Below are 24,876 nucleotides of genomic sequence, written 5' to 3' on the forward strand. Positions count from 1 at the left end.
TTTGAAGTTCAAAATCAGAAAGTAGCTTCTAAAGCTACCATGACTAGTGAAACCTGAAGTATATAATAGTTATTACAGTCATGGCAGTTTAAAGGTATCGGGAGGTTGGGGCATCCCTTTTTTCTGTGGTATCTAGCAACAGGACAAGGGGTAATGGGATGAAGCTGGAAAACAAAACATTCCATTTAAACATAGAAAAAATCCATTTCACTGTGAAGTGATGGAGCCCTGGCGCAGGCTGCCCACGGAGGGTGTGGAGGCTCCTTCCTTGGAGATCTCCAAGACCCACCTGGACATGTTTCTGTGTGACCTGATCTAGCTGGACCTGCTTCTGCAAGGGGGTTGGACTAGATGATCTCTAAAGGTCCTTCCAATCCCTACCATTCAATAATTCATATGTTTAATCTTTGCACTACAAGGCCTTATAGGTCTATAGGAATTAACATTTGTATGTTTAAAAATGAGCTTTTAGGAACAGCTTAATATTTGTGAAATCTGAGAAGCAAATAAAACTTCCCCAAAAGAGTGCCAATTTACCAAAAAGAATTTCAACACTGATGATGATATTTTGCAGATATTGTTCTTATAAAAATGGTATTAGTTCAACAGCTTTTTTCACAGATATCACAGGTTTACTAAAACAGATAAACAATTATTAACAACACAACTATAAAATTACCTTTGTTTCTGTTCTACACTCAGCAGAAATCTAGCATCTTTTGCAAGAACAGAAGCAGCCTGCTGTACTCCTTTTCTTGTGGCACAAAACTATAAATAAGAAAAGATTTTTTTGGAATCAACACTTTTAAGAAAGAAACAATTCCAAATGTGATGAAAAAAAAAAACCACTGTTGTACCACAAGGGCTGGTTTCTGTTCTGAATATGTTTGTATAACATTGGCTATCTTGTAGTTAAGAGTTAAGTCAAATTTGAATTCCGTCTGACTGTCACTGCAAGGAAAGCCAAGGACAACTTTGCGTAGCTTCACTGGTCGTTGATCCTCATTTATTTTCAGACATACAGCAGGCATCTTACTATCTGAAAGCCATTCTGCAATCTTTAAAAAAGAAGAAATAGAATGGAAATGATAAATTTCTTCTTTTAATCACACTTTGCTTTAACTGTATCACACAATAATTGAATTAGTTTTTGTCACATGTAAACTATTAACACATTTGACTGCTGTTATTAAAATCACAGGTGAAGTTCTGCTTTCTACAGGATCAATATAATTCATACTGAAATCTTAAATCTGTTGTGATTTGCACTTAGAGAGAAAAAAACACAAACAGAAATCTAAAACTGAAGCATGTCCATACTTGGCTGATAGCTTGGCTGTAGGTCTTTTATTACAGTAATGTTAACTTCACAGCTAGCTTAAGCTGACAGTTTCGAAATGACAACTTTGTTATCAATCTGAATTTATAAATCCAGTAAAATTTTACAAAATACAACCACATTAATTAAAATACAGTAAAAACATAACTCTTACATCTTCCGCATTTGGGATTGTTGCAGAAACAGCTACAAATCTCAAGGAAGGAACAGTATCGTGATTCTCTAAAAGACGACAAAGAGAAGACTGAACAGTCTTCATCCGACTGACTACAACTTCTAACGTTGCGCCGCGGCTTTCATCCTTTATAACATGCACCTAGTAGGAATTTAAAAAGGTTTGCTAAATACTCCTCCAGTTACAAACCACACGTGTTAAATGACCACGGTATTCTCTAAGTTTCCTTTTCTCTTCAAGAAGAAAACCATTGCCTATAAACACTTAATTTTCTTACCTCATCAATGAGAAACAGTCGTACGAGCTGAACTATAGAGTTGTCTCTCCACCTTCTCGTCATGCTATCCCATTTTTCCTAGGAGACAAAACCAACACAATAAAAGACTGAAGACGTTTTACAGGCCACCACATGCCAGAAGTACAGACAGACATGCCTCAACATTATTAGATCTTTCAATACAATCAGTTAAACTAATCCAAGCTAATGCCAAGGATGTTTCATCTGGCACATTATTATATTACTAACTGTTGTTTACATGAACAAGTATTACGCACATCACTGTGCAGGCAAGCATAGGGGTCATAAAATTATGTACTATGAAAAAAGGAGCAGTTCTAGTAGCATACAATCAGTAGACTACTAATGTCTGCTTATTCTAGGATTTTGTAAGAATGGGATGGACACCTACAGGTGTGGTGATAATAATGTCAGCGTGATGTATTTCAAATAAATCATCCATCACTGTATCTCCTGTCAGTTCCTTGCAGCTGAGTCCTATAGGTCCAAATTTTTCTTTCCAATCACCAAAACGCTGAGAACACAGTGCTTTTATTGGGGCCACTAAAAATAACACAAAATAACGAGAGTTATATCAGGAAAACCAAATCTTCAAGTGTAACATGTATAAATTTAGCATCTTTAGCAATGAAGTTGTCTTCTTGAATTTAATTTCCCTATTTTCAGCTTTCCTCCCAGACCATAAAATTTTTAACTGGTATTGTTATCCTTATTATTCTATTTCATGTGCACAGATCAACGTTGAGCTTTGAAATCTAGATCTTCCCTATCAGCAATCAAAATCATAACCTTTAATTAAGGTTATTTATGCCCTCTCCTAATCCTGATTTCTTCCTCAATCCCACATGGAAACAACCATCCAAGTATCAAAGATTTTCTCACAGACAGGAAAAACCATAGGAAAAAAATATTTTCTAATGGAAGATCACACAAATAACAACCTTTTTCCAGTTCAGAATAATTTTAGCACTCTGTATTCAGAGAGAAAAGGAATTATAAATGAGAGAACATCTAAGAGCAAGAGACAAAATACCAGAAGAAAAGAAAATCTACCTAAACCAAATAAACGGTTGAGTGTAGTCAAAGTCATACCATGCAGCTACCACTGCAGGTAGCAGCTAACAAAAGTACCAGCTTTGATGCTGGTTCTCACGAACAGACTCCTAAAACAATCTATTTTTTCTTTTTTTTTTTACCCCCTGAGGGTACATAGTATACTTTTGCAGATGGAGATTGATTTCTAGAAATCAGAAGTAATTCATTTCAAGGAGTGATCCTAGTAATACTTGTAAGTCTTTACTGGATAGGTGACCTATATGGAAAATGCAGTAATTTAAGTAAAATAAGTGATCTACACTTGATCCAAAACCTTGCAGTGGTTACAATTCTAGGCTAGTTAGAGCCACTGGAATAAACAAACATTTGTCAGCTGAGAAGTGATCCCTAAGACGAAGTGATTTAAAGAACCAGTTTCTGCTTCAGAATGAAGTGTAAAGTCTCAGAAGCATTATCAGTGGCCTGTAATCACTAGTTCCAGAAAATTGATTAAGCTACCAGCAAGTACCTCACAAAACAGCAAAATTAATAATCTTTCACTACAGAAGAATCAAAGAAAAGAGTAATTGCTCCTGGAACTTCAGTCACCAACCCTAAGCAAGAGTTACGGCAATCGGAAAACAACTCTTAACTTACACAACTACTGCAAGCTAACTCACATACGCTGGACCACTGATGAACCAGGTACCAGAGCGTGTTGTGGTAGTACATAACCTGATTAACACCTCTGTTCCAACATTTGGAAAACTGACATGTCTCCTTCTCCATCACTGTTGAATCTGGAAAGGTCAGCAGACCTAATTCCACCAGCAGGTAACTGCTTCCCTATGGAAAGTTCCAACCAGCTTGTATCAATTCTACCAAGGCAGTCAAAAATCTTACAGTACACTGAAATGCCCCACCTTGACCCATTGACAAAAAAACTACAATACGTGCCTGATAATAAAAGATTATCACAGTAATCTCTAAATCAACACTAGCTATATTGGAAGAATTTGAACACATTGTATTTAAAAGAAAAGTCAGCCTGAAACTTTTGTAAATATAAAGGTTAACCATGAATAGCAAGACTGCCAAGTATATCACTGCATGAATTAAAGAAAACTGACAAAACCACCAATTTAATCTGATTGACATTATATGAACTCAATTCCTCAAGAAGGAAAGAAAAAAGTGTAATTGTTGTGACTGTCTTCAAATACTTTCATTAGTTACTATGCAGATCAATTCAACTCATTAAGATCACAGCTTTGTTACCTCTGAACTAGCAGACAGAACACAATAGTTCACAGGAAACCTTGCCAGTAACTGCACACTGGAAATCTGATCCTTGTATCAGAGCAACAGACAAACACACTATGTTTTAGTTTCCTTTGCTTCCTTCTCCCCTTTTCATGTACATCTTGTCATCTTAGAGGACTAACTCTTCCCAAGTCTTCTTAAACTTCATTTGTACAGGGAATGCTAAACACTACTGTGCTGTTGAATACTACTAATGGTTACAATGGTATCACAACAACCCTAAAAGAAGCAACTTTTAAAAAACATGATAGGTCACAATTTCTTAAGATAGTTAATTTCAGTATTATTAAAGCATTATTATATTATAAAGTACATATTTCTATTTTTATATTATTAGGTTATTATTATTTGGGGTTGGACTAGATGATTTTTAAAGCTCCCTTCCAACCCCTGCCATTCTATGATTCTGTGAAAGCACTCCCTCCAGATCTCCACATTTACAGAATGACATTTTTTTTACTGCTGTCACAAAAATGTTTAAAGCTGCATAATACTTACTGTAAACAACTTTAATATTTAACCAAGGCAGTGGGGCTTCCATGAGTAATCTGGTAATAGCCAGCTCAAACATTACAGTTTTTCCAGAGCCAGTTGGAGCACAAATAACAAAATTCCTGTCTGTATAAAGAAGCTAGGAAAGAATTGCAAAGTAGTAAATATAACACAGCTATCCATTGTATCCATTCATACATTCCAAAAGCACTGTCTAGTTGAAAATGACACAAGGAAATCATTATTATATTGCTATATGTAGTCCTCTAAAAATTTTTGTATTGGATGTTAAGTTAGAGAAATATAAACAAGACACTGTTCATCTAAGGTTATTATATAATGAAATTTACCATTCTGCAACAAACAAAACCCCCAGTATCTAGTCTCAGATGACATTAATACAGAACATCGCCAAAGCACAACTGCAACCAAACACAGGCTCATCAGAAATAGGTATTCTGTGCTCCATGTGCAATTTGTTTTCCATCTGTAATTCAATCTCCATTCAAAGCTCCAACATTGTTGAAAATATATATATATATCTCATTTAAGTAATGACAAAAGTAGGTTTTGTATGACTGTGTTTCCTTCCTCCCATGACCCATATTCTATCCTCTACCATCTTAGAAGCCAGGTATGTCCATGTAAGGTTTCCTTGTTTTCCTTTCACCAGATGATCCTACACTTCTTCCTTCTCTGCAGTGTTACTCACCCACCCTCCCTCCATGCAGCATGCTCTGCATAGCTTCATTTCCTTCCTCACCTGCCAACTCCTCATAGAGTATTCTCCTCCTTTTTTCCTTTCCTTCTAGCTGTTAATGCTCCAAAACTATTCTATGACCTGTAGTAGCTCACAATGACCATCAGGAATCACCTACTTATAAAAACTGTAGCAATGACTGACACTGACGGTACTGCTGAACAGTTGCAGGAATCACCTGTGTCTTTCACTTAACATTCCCAATTGTCCAATGCTCATAAAAATCAATGAAGTATCAATGCTCTATGAATAAAATTCTTTCCCTGATTTTTGTTAAATAATCCTTTGTAACATTCACTGTGAATCAACCACAGGAATTCTACAAAGTTGAATGCTTACAACTCATTTCTTGGAACCAGAGAGTTGCTACTAAGTTGAATTTTACAAGCTTAATTGATAAAATAAATCAATCAATACAAGGCCATTATCTTCTTAATATGCTGATTTACCTTAATTTTACAATAACATGTCATGTCTTACACATGAGTGACAAATAAACCTTGTCCTTCCCAGTACCTTACAAAAAGCTTGTATTTAGGAGTACCAATACATAAGCCATTACAAAACCCATTGTCCTGAGAACTTTGTTTTTGCATCTTCATGAAAGTAAATCTTGCTTAAAGCTGTGGATTTCCACTATTCCAGGAACAGTGTCACACAAGATTATTTCACAGGCCAAAATATATACTCTAACTCATCAGAAAATAAACACAAATTTAGAAGTAAGGAAAATTACCCCAAATCTATGCATAAAACTAAAACTGTAAGGAAAAAGGCAAAATACAAGTCCTCATATAATTTAAATACCAGATTACTGTGTTCGTGGAAGCACTCTTCTTAAAATCTTCTCTTTATAAAACATTACTTAGTGGATACAAAAAAAAAAAACTAACCAAAAACACTTGCAATATCACATTTTTTAAGCAACTTTTGTTGAGACATGTTTAGACACTGGGATTTGCCCTAGAGTTGAATAAAAATTTCAAGTTCTCTGTTGAAGACTGATGGAATTCTCATCTCCTCTCTGCAATACTTATAATAGAATCTGCCACAAATTGTTTCTTTTCAAAATAAGCTTTGGGTTTTAAAGAAAGAGCATAAATGATAAAATAGGCATGGACAAACATCACTTCTCCAAAGGGACAACCTTCTCTAAAGTCTTCTTTTTTAATCTTCCCATGAAAATAATGTTAAAACATGAATAAACTGTAGGCATGGATATACATGTCACTCACACCTTCACACAAAGGTATTTAAAAACAAGAAAACCAGTTTTTAAAGTTTCCTTCTATCTTCTCCTGGCTAAACACAACTCTGCTTAACTACTCCAGGAAAAGGTTCTAGATATATTCCAATTTTCTAACCCATTTTAAGTTCTGAATATGAAAGTACCATTTAAATTTATCTACAAAGTATTACTTGCAGCTGCAGCTAAAGTTTCATACTTACATCATCCAAAGCTTTAGACTGTGCATAGTTAAAATATGGGAACTCCTTAAAAATACTTCTAAATTGGGTTGCTTGACAGCATTAAGGAATTTAAAACAACTGAGTAAAAACCATAAAATTGCTTTTAAAACTGTAAATGCATCTCTTTCTTATAATTTAAATGCAAACCTAAAATATCCACAACAATTTTTCACTGATGCAGGCTTGTAAAAATGTATCAAAAAGCAACCTAGTTAATGATTTAGTAGGTTTATTTAAATTCTTGGTGGGCCATATAATCCATTTCACCAAAAAAATTCACTATCTATTTGAGAGATCTCAGGATCATATTAATAATCAGTAACTTCCTCCCTGGCATAGACTTTATGGAATGGCATGCAGCTTTGGAATGTGAAATTGCAAGGGTCAAAAGCTTTATTCTACACTGCAAACCAGCTACAAGAGCAAGCAGAGCACTGCTGTTGGAATATCTAAAGTGTCAGTGGTCACATTATATTTGCAATATAATACAAATTAATTAGTGGAATAGTGTATGTCCAGTCTTAACAGTAGCAAAGAAATTCACCTATAACCTTAGTGTTGACAGTGGTTTTAAAGATGAGTTGCTAATACTGTGTGGTTTTCAGACAACATCATCCTTATCTAAAAGTGGATAAGAGGAAAGAGAGTATTGCTATATTAGAAATCCAAATAGGTGAGCCGATCCTTGTCTGGACTTGCACTGAAGCCACACAAGCAGAATAAATGCAACCATTTGATCAGGCTGAGGATGCACACACAGTCAGATCTAACATCAGCAATAACAATGAACTGCTGAGGCCTCAGACTGATGTTACAGTAAAGACTAAATAGAGAGAAAAAGCAAAAGGATTAAAATAACAAAGAAAAGTAGATAAATGCAAACATTTAAAAATGGGTAAAGAGAAGCAAGTAGTAGTAGACTAAATACAATATTTTTTTTTTCAAAAAGACTTCTCTAAAGTTCTCTCTCTAAATAAGTGATCTATTTTCAAAATTCAGAACATTGACTATCTGTAATTGTCAACACCGGAGGAACGAGTCCTTACTAATTTGGGAAATGATGAAGCTTCTTAAATCTATTAACATTAATTTAGACATTTCTACTTCTGGATATTTAACTTGTCATTTGACAGGCTACTAGAAACAAAATATTGAAAAGATAGGGGAAAAAAGGGGGAAAAAAAAAAGTTTGACAAACAGAGATGTATGGTCAGTTACACTACGGATTCAAGTCAGGGGCAAGAAGGAGGACAATTATTGTAAAATCTGCTTAAATATAGAAATACAGATATATAAGAAATATGTAATGTTTATTTTCTCCTGATAAAATGAGTCAAGATTCAGTTTTCCTAGTAAGCCTAAATACTAATGAACTTTCCCTTTTTTTAAAAGGATATGTGTATATGTGTCTTTGCATATAAAATCTGGCCTGAAATATGTATTATGCAAATAAAAAAAATTAAATTTTAATAATAAATGGTTTTAAGGATAAAAATTTAAATGTTTGAAGTAAGAATAAATTTGATTAGCAATGAACAACCTATAAGTTGTCTTGTTTTCATTCTAGCTTTGGAAGTCCAAATGGTAAACACCTATTCATGATTTGATTATCATAGAATCATAGAATGGTAGGGGTTGGAAGGGACCTTTAGAGATCACCTAGTCCAACCCCCCTGCAAAAGTAGGTCCACCTAGATCAGGTTGCACAGGAACATGTCCAGGAGGGTCTTGAAGACCTCCAAGGAAGGAGACTCCACACCCTCCCTGGGCAGCCTGTGCCAGGGCTCCCTCACCTCACACTAAAATAGTTTTTTCTTATGTTTAAGTGGAACTTTTTGTGTTCCAGCTTCATCCCATTACCCCTTGTCCTGTTGCTAGATACCATCAAAAAAAGTGCTGCCCCAACCTCATGACACCCACCATTTAGATACTTGTAAATATTAATGAGATCCTCCCATCAGTCTCCTCCAGACTAAACAACCCCAGTTCCCACAGCCTTTCCTCATATGAAAGATGCTCCAGTCCCCTGATCATCTTGGTGGCCCTGTGCTGGACTCTCTCCAGAAGTTCTCTGTCCCTCTTGAGCTGGGGAGCTCAGAACTGGACACAGGACTCCAGATGAGGCCTCACCAGGGCAGAATAGAGGGGAAGAACCTCCCTTGACCTGCTGGCCACGCTCTTCTTGATGCATCCCAGAATGCCATTGGCCTTCTTGGCCATGAGGGCACAGTACTATCAAGACTATTAAGATGTAATGCATAAGTTCCTATGGCTTCAAATTAAACATTATAACTTTATAAATGTAAAAGCTTTTTAATAAAATCAGACACAACAAATATAAGGATACGTATTTCTGTAACAGCCCTCAAAATGTCCAGTTTTCTTCCTGCCATTCCTAAAGAAACAAAAGTATTACATTTATAAAACCAGATTTGTTTTCAAGTTATGACCATGAAAAGCATCTTCCCCAAGTTCTGTGTTTTTTAAGGAGCTACACGACTATAACAACGTGCACATGATACAGAAGAGGCTGACAGTGCATGACAGGGAGGTCACAGGCTCCTCATTTGATGGACCATCTGAGTGGCCCTTTGCTGAACTCACTCCAGTTTAAGGAAGTTTTCACTGTACCAGAGGCTCAAAAGTTGATACACTTAGCTAGACGTGGTCTCAAAAGTGCCAAGAAGGGGATAATCACCTTCCTCAATAACCCTGTTAACAAAGCCCAGGATGCTATGAGCCCTTGTTACTGCTGAGACACACTGCTTGCTCATGTTCAGTGAGCTGTTTGCCTGATGACAGGCACTCTTCTGCAGAGCTGCTCCCCATATGTCCATTCAAGGGGAAATACAAGGGTTCTTCTTCCCTGGGGCAGGACTTTGCCCATTCATTCCTAATGAATTTCATGAGATCCCTGGCAGCTGCCCCCTCCAGGACAGATCCCTACAGGACTTCACTTGTAGCAGGCATGTGGGCCCATCAGCCACCAGGCTCTGGGTCAGACCATCTAACTGTTGTATTTTTTTTAACCTACACCACTGTCCATTCATTGCTAATCCTAACTTGGATATAGGAATGTTGTGGAAGACAATGTTTCTCAACCATTCTATTCTGTAAAAAGCCTTTCTGAAGTCCAAGTAAAGACATCAACTGCACTCTCCTCATTCACAATCTAGTCACTGTTGCTCAGAAGGTAGACAGGAATCATGTTTTCTATTCCTGATCAGCCTCCAAATTCCATTCTATGTCACAGCTCTGTTCTACAATTTTCTCCTATAACTATATTTCTATTCCATATTTCTGTAGCAGTTACCCAAGCACACTTGGTAGATTCCACAGATGCAATCACAGAATCTTAAAGGTTGAAAAGGTCCAATCCCCCTGCCAGAGCAGGAGCACCTAGAGTAGGCCACACAGAAACTTATCCAGGTGGGTTTTGAACAACCCATTTGGGCAGCCCGTTTCAGTGCTCCATCACCCTCACAGTGAAGAAGTTTTTCCTTGTGTTTCTTTGGAACCTCTTATGTTCCAGTTTGTACTCACTGCCCCTTGTCCTATCACTGGACATCACTGAGAACAGCCTGGCTCCATCCTCCTGACACTCACCCTTTACATATTTGTAAACATGAATGATGTCACCCCTCAGTCTCCTCTTCTCCAAGCTGAAGAGCGTCAGCTCCCTCAGCCTTTCATCAGAAGGGAGATGTTCCACTCCACCATCTTTGTGGCCCTGTGCTGAACTCTCTCCAGTAGCTCCTTGTCCTTCTTGAACTGAGGAGCCCAGAACCGGACACAATATTCCAGATGTGGTCTCATGAGGGCAGAGTAGAAGGGGAGGAGAACCTCTCTTGACCTAATCACAACACGCCTTCCAATACACCCCAGGATGCCATTGGCCTTCTTGGCCACGAGGGCACACTGCTGGCTCATAGTCATCCTGCTGTCCACCAGGACTCCTAGGTCCTTTTCCCCTACATTACTCCCTAAGAGTTCATTCCCCAACCTGTACTGGTGAATGGGGTTATTCTTTCCCAGATGCAACACTCTACCCTTGCCCTTGTTGAATTTCATTAGATTTCTCCCTACCCAACTCTCCAGCCTATCCAGGTCTCATTGAATGGCAGCACAGCCTTCTGGTATGTCAGTCACTCCCCCAGTTTAGTATTGTCAGCAAACCTGCTGACAGTACACTGTTTCCTCATCAAGGTCACTAATGAATATATTGAATAGTATCAGTTCAAGCACTGACCCCTGAGGGACTAGACACAGGCCTCCAACTAGACCCTGCCCTACTGATCACAACTCTCTGTCTTCTGCCCTCAACCAGTGAACAATCCACGTCACTACCTGATCATCCAGCCCAGACTTTCTCAGTTTTACCACAAGGATGCTGTGGGAGTCAGTTATCAAATGCTTTACTGAAATCAAGATAAACCACAGGCACTGCACTACCACCATCTATCCACCTGATTACGTCTTCATAAAAGGCTATCAGGTTGGTCATACATGACTTCCCTTTGGTAAAGACATGTTGACTGCCCCTAATGACCCTCTTGTCCTTTAAATGCCTGGAAAGAGCACCTAGGATAAGTTTTTCCATCATCTCGCCAGGGATGGAGGTGAGGCTGACCAGTCTGTTGTTACCCAGGTTCTCCTTTTTACCCTTTTTGAAGACTGGAGTGACATTTCCTTTCCTCCAGTCTTCAGGCACCTCTCCAGTTCTCCATGACCTACTAAAGATGATGGAGAGTAGTTTAGCAATGACTTCCACCAGCTCCCTCAGCACCCGCGGGTGCATCCCATCAGGGCCCATGGATTTATGCACACGCAGATTGCAGATCCTTAACCCAGTCCTCAGCAACCAAACACAATTCCTCCTTTAACCTGACTTCCTCTGGAGTGTGGGGCTGCTGAGGACAGTCTCATGCAATATAGACAGAGACAAAGAAGGCATTCAGTAACTCTGCCTATTCTCTGCCCCTAACAACTTAGAGTCTAGAAATAAACCACACATTTAACTATGGAAGCATTTAAATATGGAAAACCCAAAAATATTTCCTAAACTAAGAGTTCTATAATTTCATGAAAATTTTCACCACTTTCCAGATTTTTCCTATTTAGATTCTATTTCTATGAAGTTCTACAAAGTGTGAGCCACATCACAAATAAACATCCCACTTACAATCTCTGCTTTCAGATGAAGATGAGACTTTTTACCAGATGAAGGGACAAAGACTGCTCTTTTTCAAATTGTTTTGCAGGCTAATTTGAAGTGACATTTTGAAACAACTTACATGACTTGGCACTTTTGAAAATGTGACTCTTCTTCATAAATTGTTTACCCAGCACATTTAAACAACAATGCAATTAAGTTCCACTGAATTGCAATATTTTCTCTCAAGTTTAGTCAATTATCTCACCTTGAGCTGGTGGGAAAACACTATTTCAGATCGCAGACGTGCATTGTTATTAATATATACCAAAAGACAGTGGACTACATTCTTGAAATAGAGTAGTAATAATTACCTGATCTATCCAGAACCTCTGAAGCATCAGAAAATGATTTCATAATTCCATTTTTAGTCACAATATCCTCATCATTTACCCTAGGCAGAGTAAAACTTGAGTCTTTAGTTATTGCAGCACGATGATCATTTCTCCATAAATCTTCTTTTCTCACTTCTTTCATGTTTTCACTTGTGTTTGAGTAAGTATGAATTTCTTTCACATCCACAGAACTGCCTTTAAATTCTGTATTATTGTATGTATAACCAGACATTTTAAATAAGCTGCAAAAGATCCAGAATTTCCATCAAGTCTCTTGTAGTGGCACACAGTTGCATGAATATTTGAAAAATACATATGTTTGTATTAAAAACAGAACTAGTAAGACACAATCATAAGAAAAGTTTGTATCCAACTTCATTTGATCTGATACTTTTCTACCTGAAGACCATTCCTTTCAAAATGTATTTTAACTTTACTTTCATTCCAGAAAGAAGTTGAAACAATAAACTGCCTGTCCAGATAGGCTCTGAATCCCAACAGCAATGAAATAATGGAGAACTGCTCAAGGTATTCCTGGCTGGCTGACCTCTGCTCTGAAAAGCAAGTGATCTGAGCCTTCTTGCCCATTACCATGTAGATAAAGAACTCAAATAGTTGGAAAAACCTCTGTTAACTAACAGCTAATTTAAAGATAAAGTAACAAACCTCATCCTTACTTTTCTCATAAAAGAGGCTGAGCTCAGGATGCATCTAATTAAGGTACTAAAGAACCACCAAAAGGAAATATTTGTTTCCCATATACTGAAAAAAAATTAGTTTCTGCAGCCCCATTCAAGTACCTTCAACTGAAGGATCCCAAACTCTGTGTTTAATCTGACAGTGGATAAATTACCTGAAATTACTAGACACGTACCTTTTTCTAAATGTTGAATGAACACTCTCATCATCACTGTTTTCTGGAAAATTACTTAATATCTTATATTGTGGAAAATTTGCATCAGGTTGTTGAGAAACCACTACTCCTGTTTTAGTTTTATCTTGGTCTGAAGAGAGAAACAATGAAACCATTTTGTCTCTTTCTCCTACATTTAATTGGAGAACCTCTTTTTCAGAGGCTATGCCAAAATGAACAGGTGCTGGCAATTTATCCTGAACTTCCTTAGTGTTACCCTTACACTGTTTTATAAATGTCTGGTGCTTTCTCCCTCCCACAAAAACAATATTATTTCTATTCATATTATTATGCATAGTAAATTTATTAGCTTCCACACACAATTACATGTATGAACTGATATTTCTATCTTACTGCAAGAGCTTCGTTGTATACTTTATGACTCATGCTGATGAATGCAATGCATTTGTTGTCAATTTAAAAGTTACAAAAATACAGTTCCTTTCTATGCTTCCTATACAAAATAAAGGAGCAAAACTGTTCTCAGAACTACAAAGTAGTTTGTAAGACAGAAACTCTTCACCTTGTCACAGAATAAAGAGGGTCTTAGAAAAAAAATGACACGATGTCATTGAAATTCCTACTACGAACAGTTGGGAGATAAACCCTGCCATCTCAACAGCTCAAATCTGTACTGTTGGTGACTGGCTGGTTTCATAGTCACCTTGTTTAACGAATACATTTTGCAGAGTTAGTGTTCAGTAGGATGAGTGTCCTGATCGGGCTGACCACACAAGCATTGCTGCCAGCAAAAGGAAAGGAAGAGCAGAAACAGGCGATTCAATGCAATAAAATCACAGAATAGCTCCATTCCACAGCCTATTAATTTCACTGCTACCCATCTAGAAACTTAAAACTGCAATGGTCTGTTTGTCACACAGCCCCAATAGTTCTAATTCCACAAAGAGGAGAAAGCTTATTTGAAAGAGTAGCTCTTAATGGAATTGCTGTTGTATAAAGCAGAAAAAAACCCCTTCTGTCTTAACAATATAATTCCCAAATAGAGGATATCGTAGATCAGCACATCAGCTAAGAAATGCAGAAATCTAGTTGACAGAGATAAAGAATTGATCTTATGTTAAGCTTTAAAAATAAATTTCCTTAAGGTGATCCTGAATGTTGAGATGGAAGGAATAACTTCACTTAGCATATTCAAATTTGGCCTCCTGAATAGATTTGAAAAAAGCCCCAGAAGGGAAGAAGTTAGGTGAATATAAACTCTCTGCTCCTTGGGTGGGAGATAGGTCTTGAGATCTATGTGTTGCATTATGCTCTTACAGCATTACTTTGTCTTAATGCTTCGTGGAAGGGTGTGGAATCGCTGACATTTTGATCATGCTACTTACCATCCCCTAGTAAATGTGTAGCCTATATATGCCTGAAGAAGACTGCTAATACTCCACACATATACAAGACCATTACTCTCAACAAAAACACATTCTTTGTCTAAATTTGCACACCTAAAGTATTTCATTTTCACAGCATTAGTGAGGAGGAAATATTTGGCAAGGTAATTATTTGTTAATTAATATCAAATACTACGGTTTAGGGGGACTTGGCAGTGTCAGGTTTATGTTTGGACTCAATCTTAAAGGTCACTTCCAATCTAATGATTCCATGATTCTATACTATGATATTTTACCTCTATGAGTGTTGGCTGTGTTTTTTTCCAGTTCCCTCTGCAAGTCCTCTGCAGCTGGAATTTCAGCAATACCTGGAGCAGGTGCAATACACCAAAGCTTATACTCTTCATTTTCTGGATACCTATTTTTAACACACAGATGGAAGGTAAAAGCATTTTCTAAGCATGCTCCACAACACCTAGCTCAAAATCACTACTTTATATAACCTACTCTTTCAGCTGCTAAAAAATATTTTTATTCTTTAGGTGACTTTTTGTCACAGAAAATTTAAGAGGATAAACTTCTAATCCATACTTCTTATAGCCTTATTTCTTACATACATTTACATCATTCAAGCTTTCAGTGTGCTTGGAAAAACATTTCAAAGTACAAGTTATGAACCTGGAAACTTCTAACCCCATGTTTCCATTGGTAGACACAAAAGGGAGGTACAAAAACAAATTCTACTATAAAATGATTCAGAGAGTGGAAAACCTTGGAAAACAATTATATATATTTAATGATAAAGATTTACCTTTGTCTTTTATCTGGTCTTTCATAAAACAGATTATCCAATGAAAAGACCATGTCTGAAGAGTTGAACATTTTTAGATCCAATGGGAAGTCTCTTAATCTGCAAAAGGCAGTATAAGGAATCATAAAACTGAAATTGATGGAAATGAATATGTATGAGCAATAGAAAGCTTTTTAGTTGTAAGTGCCAATACTAAATTTCTAGAACTTTTCTTTTAGAGCTCTTGCCCGCACCCTTAATTCTTGAAAGACAATTTCACTCCTGATAATATAGTTCCTGTAACTTATGACCAAAACATCCTGCAGGACAGCACTTAAAACAACCTTTACATTACCATGAGATGTCAGGAGGGAAAAAGTGGAAAAGAGTGAAGATCCATCTGGATCAATTGATATTAAATTATTTCATTTCTAAGATTGTCTTATACAACTGCAGGAGATGTGGGTTTTTTTAATCAGATCATGTACTGATAGAAAAATATTATCTGGTTTCTGATCAGATCCCGACCATTTTTATAAAATAAACCAATTCTATTACCTAAAACGCCCCAACAATTATTTTTATTCACAAACACATCAATTTTTTGTTTTAACCTACATACAAATTGCTTACCTACAGAAAGGAATATGGGCCCTTGTGAGTATGTACCCAACCCCTTAATGTTGTTAACAGGTTGCTATGAAATACCAGGACCAGAGATTATTTCTAAATTACTTATCATATATACCAACTTTAAAAATACTCAGGTTGATGTAAACACTTTTCATTTAGTGCCAACTCTAGCCGTTAGACACATTTTCTTTATGTGTTTGTGTTGAGAGGTTTCACAGCTCTTAATTTTGCTGAAGGATAAACTTAAAAAGCAAAGATCTCAGTAAAGGAACAAGGCAGGAAAGATTTTATGAGACAAAAATCTTAGATTCATTGAAACAAACAGTAAAACACCAAATCAACATCAACCAAGTTTATAAAACTCAATAAAGGTCAAATCTGGTGGTAACAAAGCAAAGTCTTCTTTACCTACAGAAATAAACTGAAGGCAATAACTCTTCTGTATTCCACCATCTCATTAGTACCATATGAAAAAAAAATCTTTTTAGGGTGCTTTGCAAATAGGATTCAGGTTTACTTAATTACTGCACACTGTCAGCTGTGAATCAAAAATTTAAAAATATTTTTCTTCCACAGAACCTGTGAAACTTCAAATATTCCTAAGAAATGTTTCAAATTCAAAACAGAAAACATTTCACACTACTGGCAGAATATAGAGCATGTAATCAAAACTGTCTGCAAACACAGTGAAGAAGATAGGTTTTAGAACTTCAAACAAGAAATCTGTCAATGCTCCTTTTTTACATTCCTTTTCAGAATAAGTCTGCAACGCCACTCCTGCTAATTTCTGCCAGTCCCATACCTCCAGCTTTTGCCAGTTTTTCCTTCACACTAATAAACCTACAATTTAGAAATCACATTAATGAATCTAACAAAGCTGAGGAATATTCTCCCCATGCTTTCAATGTCAGTAATCTAAAGAAGCAGTTCCCAGGCTTGGGTATCAGTAGTGGCAGCATCTGTCAGGACTACTATCAAGTTGTTGCTATTCAAGTAGTAATTATCTGCATTAAGTGCTTATCCAACTGAATAACCATCATTCCATCAGCTCCAAGGAGCTGCAAAGATTGCATACCACACAACATGGTTTTCATACTTCATGTGGGGAATCGTCAATCTATGATTACGCAACTTCCATTTAAATCATTTTGATTTACGACTATCATCCTTGAGCGGTCTTTGTTACATGCAGTATTCAATCTCCCAGGCCCTTCAGGCTCCCACTCTCTATACATCACTTATTCACTGGCTCCATTAATTCCAATTGCTTGATAATATAAACAAAAATTATAGATGTCATGGTCATTCTAAGAGACTGGAAAACTCTGGCACAACGCTCCTTTATGCCATTCTGCATTCATCCACCTGCTCACTGCCTGTCAGATGGGACAGTCCTTCCAGATTCCTAGACAAGAAATGGTGAAAAGTCTCTTGGACCTAAAGTTTAAAAAAAAGGGGGGGAGGGGGCAAAACATGTCTGCAAGATAGCCAGGAATTAAAGGGTCTTTTCAATACACTCAAAGCTGTTTGACAGGGAAAATGCATACTCAAGTTGGCAGAGTGAGGGTGTTTGCAGGAGCAGCACTGACCATTGACTCAAAAGAGATGTTTGCCAACTCCTGTCAGCAAAGACTTCTCATGTACCTGCTGTAGAAATAGGCTACTACATACTTACTAAAAAAAATGGAGGCTACAAGGCGGTTTGTTCAGTTTTTAAGCCCCTTCGCGTTCCACTTCCCTCCTAAAACCAAATCCTTTCCTCAGACCTCTGTATTTCACCTCCAGGCTCTCCTCCAGACAACCTAAAGTGAAGGTTGAAACCTTAGCAGGGCTGACCCAAACAAACTCCAACTGCTGTCTCACAGCCGTGGACCAGGTACCCTGAAGGGGCATCTCCACCTCACCGTGATCCTTTCCCGTTCCTGTGGCCTTCGACTGAAGAAGCAGCTCACAAACTGCACTTCCCTCCAACCGTGCAAAATGGCGGCAGCGGAGGGCTGAAGTGCCCCTCAGGCAGGCCAGTGGAGCAAGCGGGAAGCAGCGATGGCCACCCGGCCCCTTCTTAGCACCACCCTATGGATGAGCTGGCCAGTTCTGTCTTTTTCCCACTGCAGCCGGGGCTGGGGGGCTCTTGTTGCCACTAAATGGAGGACTCAGGGCCTGCTCTTTGATGATTGCCATTCCTCTGGGGCGCGACCCGGAAGCAATACCTGACAAACCCCCTACACTCACAAATCCTGAAACCAATGGGAAAGGAAGGGACTCAATTCTTAAAAGGGTAAAAAATTAATGTGGAGAGACTGTACTAGTGCCAGATTTAGAGCTTGTCCAAACACAGATTTATTGCGTATTATTCTCTCAGTTGAGATGTTCTTCCACACTTTTACCCTGATACACATTAGAAAAGACAGCTGATTCCTGCACAGGAATGATTCTATTATCAAAAGGATTCCCACAGGAACAAATAAATACACTGAAAATTATGATCCTTAAAATATTTTCTAGTGGATTTCTGAAAATCTTTTTTTTTACTTGCTGCTCAGCTAAAGCAATAAAGCTGCCTCAAACTATTTCTATGGATTGAAACACTACTACAGAAAATATTTGTAAAATGCAGAAGTAGGTTGCCTTTTTGTTTGTTTGTTTTTCCACAGAAATTATGCAACATAGAACTCTGAACTTGCCATTAGAGCATAGCTTTTGAACTAGTAAATTAAATTAAATTGAAGAAATGTCTTGGACTAAATTTTAAGATGTTTCAAAGCTTTATGCCATTCAGTAAATACCACAGAGGCAGCTACTCAAAATACGTCTTTCTTCATACATAAATAGATGAAAAGGAGACAGAGTGTCTTCTCAAATCCTGATTGATTTTAACATAAATAATTTTTATTTCAATTTTTTTTTGTTGTTTTTCTTTCTTTAAAATATTTCTTAATTTTCAGCTTTCTATTTCAAAGTCTTAGACAGTGTATGTTTTCATAATGTAAGTGTATTCTTTCAGACTGTGCAAGTCCAGGTCAACAAAATGCATGCAGTAAAGTTTATGCTCATTTTCACATCTTCCCTATATTATCCTTATCTTTACCTTAATAAGACTTGCATCAGAACTGTGTCATACTACAATATTCCAAAATTTACACTACAGGTTTAGATGCTTTAGTCCACTTCCCCATCTAATTACTGGGCAGACAGCCAGAGTAAGAAGCATTTAATTCCTGTGTCCAACATGACAGGATCTTGGACAGTACAGCATAACAAAAGATTTTATAATAAAATCAAGACTGCTAATGAACACATTGTCTGAAATTACATTCTGAAGCCACCAATTATTAAGTAATTTGAATAAAAGTGAGTAAATGCTTGTGCTTTTAAGCATACAATAAGCATTCATTTTTGCTTATAATAAATTAAGAAACCAGAAAGGACTTTTACTTCTTACTATTAGAAAATGTCTTCTTCACTTCTGGCCTCAGGCAAGTTTCCATCTTACTTCACAACTTCTGCTTTTACCTGACCAGACTTTAAAGTTTAAAGCCATAATACAAACAGTTCATTTTTTAAAGCTATTTTTTCTTCAGTTTTCTTCCCCAGGTGACATCTCCCTCAACACACACACACAAATCACATAAAATATATAGCAAAGCAGTCTCTGAACTTCTCTGAGACAGTTTAATTTTTGATTTTCCCCAAGCCTAACATCTGATCTGCCATATGTTTTGAGTCTTTCCAGCTCGTGGAGATCACATACTAAGTCATAAACCTGCATGTTCTGGAGCAACGCAACTAGAAAATCACGTACACCAGACATTGGTCAGTGATCCGTATGATAACAGAATACTACTTATACTTACTAAACACAAAGCTGTTAGAAGATTCCATTTTCTCCAGAACTTACAAATTGAACAAATCAGCTACAAACAAATGAAATGCAGAAAAGTATCAAGACATAAGTGGTCTGACAATCATTGGTATCTTCTTTCAGCTTCCTTTGTTTGGTTTTATCTACAATCTCAGAGATGTGTTGGTCTCTAAAAAATGCCCTACTTTAAGACAGGAATCACTATGAAGTATTAGAAGGTCTTAAAAATCTCAGGTGACCCCTGAACTGTATGATTTTTTCTTATGCTTGTGATATTTGCAATGATTCATTTATTAAAGAAACTGTAAGATTCAATAATTGTTTTTTTAAAAAAATATTTGCACCTGTAACCTTTTCCAGTCACAGCTTAGATGAGGAAAAGAAAAGGGGAATTTCTTCCATTTTATTCTCTTGGCTAGCATTTACAAATGTGGGCCTTATGTTGAACCACCCTTGCAAAAACTTGAAACAGGTGAATAACTTGATTTGTGGCAGCTGAAATTACTCATGTGCATAAGTGTTTGCAAGATTGGGTCTTAGGAGAGCTAAATGCAGCTCCCATTGGGACTTGGCAATACTGCTCTGCATGTCTGCCCGAGGGGATCTCCCAGACCTGATACAATGCACTGCTCCCCAGGGCTGCAGCAAGTAGCCTGCTCTTGCTGTGCACCTAACTGATGCTTCCCCAGGAAGTTTAGCTCTTGAACTTTGATTTTTATGTGGCTAAAGTAAAACACTTTAAACATTTTTTTTCCACAGTGAGGTAGGGAAAGCGTTCTGTTCTGTACTTTTTAACGTTTGTTTCCTTTTTCAGTTTCTTACCCATGATTTTCCTTTTAAGAGATGAACACCTCCCACTGAACCCCTCAACCATGGACTAACTACTACTTTCATTGTATTTAGTTTTTAGCATCTTAAAAATAAGAAAACAAGCACAATTCACATTAACAATGCCACAGTGAACAAATCTCATTATATACAAACACATTTTTTATCACATACTATTTAGAGACAATAGCAATTTTGCAGACAAAAGAGGTATTATTAAGAATAGGTTTTTCAGTTCACATACCTGATACTTCTTTTGTATATTTTCTTGTATATTTAAAATGCAGGTGCAGTTTCATAAAATAGGACACATGCAGAAGGAAAGAGAGACTAATGCCGTGCTGATATTTCCTCCTTTAGAGCCTGCTTCCTAAGGAGGCAAGTCACTGCTACTTCCCTTAAAAGTGATACATAAAGAATGTCCCTTTAATACAGTGTCCATGGAGTCTGCTTTTGAATAAATGACAAATATAACTTTCAGGTGTATCTACAACCACTTTTTTTGAAGCTAACTATCCCCACTATTTTCATCTTGTCAGTTCCAACAATGTGTTTAAAAGAGGAAGGGAATGGATGTTTTTTAAGCTAGGGTTTTGTTGAACTCAGAGCTCAACAGCCTTTTGCTCTAAATTACCATGAATCAATATTTACTGCTGTACAATGGATAACATCTGGATTCCAGATCCTCCAACAGTTCTTGCATTTTGACAAGATCATTGATAAAAATTATTCAGAAACTCCTGAGAAGGAATACATTTATATATTCCTTTTTATTAGATAAGCTCTTAAATAGATATATATTTCCTAGAATAATTTTTTTCTTTGTAAAAAATACAATTAATTTTGCTAAAAATTAATGTTACAAGTAGTCCCAGTTCTGTGGTGAGCTTTGTACAGGAAGAGGGAACTTAAGTGATAATGTTTTCTTATTGCAGTGTGAGATAATTTATCATTTTATCAACTAGTTTCCTGGAGAAAATAGTCTTTTTCTGCCCATGTTTTGAAGTAGTACTCACTCTTTATTAATTTTATTTTGTGTACAATTTTAACAATTAAAAAAATTGGTCTTTGTGTATCAGTCTGAATCGCTGAATAAATATGTCCCAGTTGTTCATCTTCCAGATTCTCAGTTCTACAAACACTTCTCAGTAATATTTGCAGACCAGTTGTCTCTGAGTTAGGATTGTAAGTGAAAACCTGCTAACTTGCTGCTGCTCATTAAACCAGCAAGCCATCTTGGAAAAGCTGCTTATACTTAATATGGTGGAAATATATTTCCACATTGAAGGGACAGAAAAAAATTGTCGATAGCATGGGTCTGAAAGAAGATACATTTTTAGTATATATATTGGTTTTACACATAGCATTTTATTCACCGAGAGAGTTTACATCTCCTGTTGTTTTTATTTTGGCAGATAAAGGTTTGAAAAGCAGACCTTGATAAGGTAAGGAGACCTTGCTCAAGGTAAGGAGACCTTGATTCTTTGTGTGACATTTGCCACTTAACATCTGAACGTCTGATTCTTCCTCAAAGGAGTTTATTTTTTTGGGTTTATGTCCACTCCTATTTCTTCAGAAAAAAAACAAAACCACTCAAGTATTTTAGCTACTGCTCACCCAAAGATTTCTAGAAAAGTTATCTTACCGGCATTCTTCATTCCCTGGTCGCATCCTAATTACTACATTTATGTTGATTAAGGTGAAATAAAGTGACTCAGCCACATAAACGATGTTTAAAGAAGCCTTGTGAACCACATGCGAGCTGAATGAGGTCCAGCCAATAGCTTCATGTAATCAGGGCTAAGACACCTATGTATTCGAGAGATAATTCTGATAAATTTAAACTGCTTCCTAAGATGACAGCATGCTTAGTTATTTCTAGTAATCTTATGTACTGTAACTATGCTGTGCATTTGAAGTTAAACATCAACGATATGCCAATTAAATTTCTGCAGGCTATATGATCTGAACACCCTACAGATCCTTAGCTTTTTCAAAGTAGGTCCGTGTATACAGATTTTGTTTGATCTCCAGTTCATGTCAACCTGGGTTTGAAACATACTATACTAGAAGATATTTCTTTATGATATGTTAGTTATCAGAAATGTGATCTATAATGATAGAGAGGAAAAGAGTTCATGCAGTGATCTTTCTTCAGAAATTAAGTTTATTGTCCTTACAATAAAGTAAAAAGCATCCATTCCTCAGAGTTTTAACTTTAATGATCATAAGAACATTGCCTTGAGTTGTACTATTTTAAGTTTTTAACTTGATCCTTGATAATATAGTAGTTTTTACAGATTGCATCATTAAAAAGTTAAGTGCAAAACTATGTCTCTGATACACAGCTAACAAAATGTGGTCTAGTCCTGACTACATATTGGATACCAGGAAAATATTTGTGTTGTACAGCACTTGGACTGTATTGATTTAGGAACTTAACAGGATGTGGGCCTTTGAAAGGTATGAGGAAACCATAACTGTTGTAGATGCAACAAGATGTTGACATTATAGTACACGCAAAAATGATGCAAGGATCTAATAACAAAAGTATCTGTTGGGTACTTCATCATAGATCTTGGGTTCACTGACCTTCACGTACAGATCTATGCAATTCTATTGCACAAGTCTTGAAAGCATTTGAACAGAATACCTTTTCCAGTTTAACCAAATTTGTACCTTTGATCTTCAGAACTATTGTATTTTTGGACTGAAAATCCTTGTGAAACAAGTGTAATTCAAAACTTGAAAATAGTAAGCTTCTTACATTCTGCAATGCAGTAACTTGTACAGGTATTAAGCTTTCAGTAGGGGCACTTAAGGCAATTGTACTAGTTCCTGACATGCTATCTTCCAGAAAAAAAACACCGACCAACCAACCAACACAACAAAAAGAACCCAAAGCAAAACAGAAAATTACATGAGGAGGAGCAGAAGTGCACTTACAGTTAAGAAACTGTCTATCACCAGATGGGTTTTTCCAAGCAAACTGTGAACTCTACATTGCAGAGCATGTCAGGAATAGGCATTGAATTAGATTGAACACGTTCTAGGAAACTTCTAGGCTAAGTAGCAAAGGCAATGACAAGCTTGGGGACTTCTCACCATTACAAAAGCATTTGAGTTCAAAATCCCACTGCACTTTGACACAAAACACCGAAGATGGTTTACACAAGCTCAGCTTATCCTCAGAGTAGCATAACTGCTTTGGTGACAGTGGAGAAGCTGAGAAATCAACGTTTTGCAAAGAAAGAGAAAAACTTCTGTCACACAGAATTTTTGATAAAAATGGAAGTGGCAGCAAGGAACACAGTTGAAAAATGCAGTATGTCGACATACTACCAAAAGAAACAGAGTTAGATATGAAACACTTTTATAACAAGCTGACTACTGACAACGATACAGAAAGTAGGTGACAGCATTTCAAAGTCAAGACATTCTACATACTTGTTGATGTGTTTACAACGTAGATGAAAGAGCAGTTTCAAGATTTCACAGAGAAATGCAGGCTGACACATTGACATTGGTAAAGTTTTGAAAAAAAATTCCCATATAAAGCTGTGAAGGAAACTTTGTTATTTGCATATTTAGTCCAGCTGTTCACTCATCAGCCCTTTCACATATTCAGACCATACAGACTTCTTGGTTAATTTCTATGTAAGAGATGAGGATATATATATTTACATATATAAAGAAAAAAGAAAAGAAAAGTGGACTGAGGCGGTATCTGCAGAACTTAGGATGCTATAATGCTCTGACAGTTTTGTGCTGCTTCTGATGGAGTAGCCTGTGGAAAATTAAAAGCCTTGGCTTCCTATATAAATCCGGGGTCAACCCGGAGAATCTAGCAAGTCACTACAAGGCATGGTAAGGTTCTCCCTTCTCATTTTTCCAAACAATAGTGCAGTTACAGCCCTCATTAAAGATCCCTTCCCTCCTTATGAAGCAATTTCAAACCACATCTAGCATCTTCTGAGTGAAAATTCCAGTTACTCAGTTACTGGATATTGTGGGTCAGACCTGTCTGAGCTCTTTCCTAGTAAACCATCTGAAATGGTATGGAAT

General features: G+C 36.9%; 1 protein-coding gene across 1 annotated transcript in view; it reads right to left on the reverse strand.

Moving 5' to 3' along the window:
- Positions 1-15,580, reverse strand: part of HFM1 (helicase for meiosis 1) — a 39,155-nt gene extending 23,575 nt beyond the window's left edge. Inside the window, exons 1-12 of the mRNA XM_062003864.1 lie at positions 15,510-15,580; positions 14,998-15,116; positions 13,314-13,611; positions 12,419-12,681; positions 9,240-9,287; positions 6,872-6,942; positions 4,669-4,801; positions 2,204-2,355; positions 1,792-1,869; positions 1,494-1,655; positions 858-1,058; positions 680-768 (exon numbers count right to left, since the gene is read on the reverse strand). Of these exons, the coding sequence (XP_061859848.1) occupies positions 680-768; positions 858-1,058; positions 1,494-1,655; positions 1,792-1,869; positions 2,204-2,355; positions 4,669-4,801; positions 6,872-6,942; positions 9,240-9,287; positions 12,419-12,681; positions 13,314-13,611; positions 14,998-15,116; positions 15,510-15,580 (1,685 nt within the window). The remainder of the gene's footprint in view (positions 1-679; positions 769-857; positions 1,059-1,493; positions 1,656-1,791; positions 1,870-2,203; positions 2,356-4,668; positions 4,802-6,871; positions 6,943-9,239; positions 9,288-12,418; positions 12,682-13,313; positions 13,612-14,997; positions 15,117-15,509) is intronic.
- Between the last annotated feature and the right edge of the window lie 9,296 nt (positions 15,581-24,876).

The sequence above is a fragment of the Colius striatus genome, chromosome 10 (genome assembly GCF_028858725.1).
Source record: "Colius striatus isolate bColStr4 chromosome 10, bColStr4.1.hap1, whole genome shotgun sequence".
NCBI lineage: Eukaryota > Metazoa > Chordata > Aves > Coliiformes > Coliidae > Colius > Colius striatus.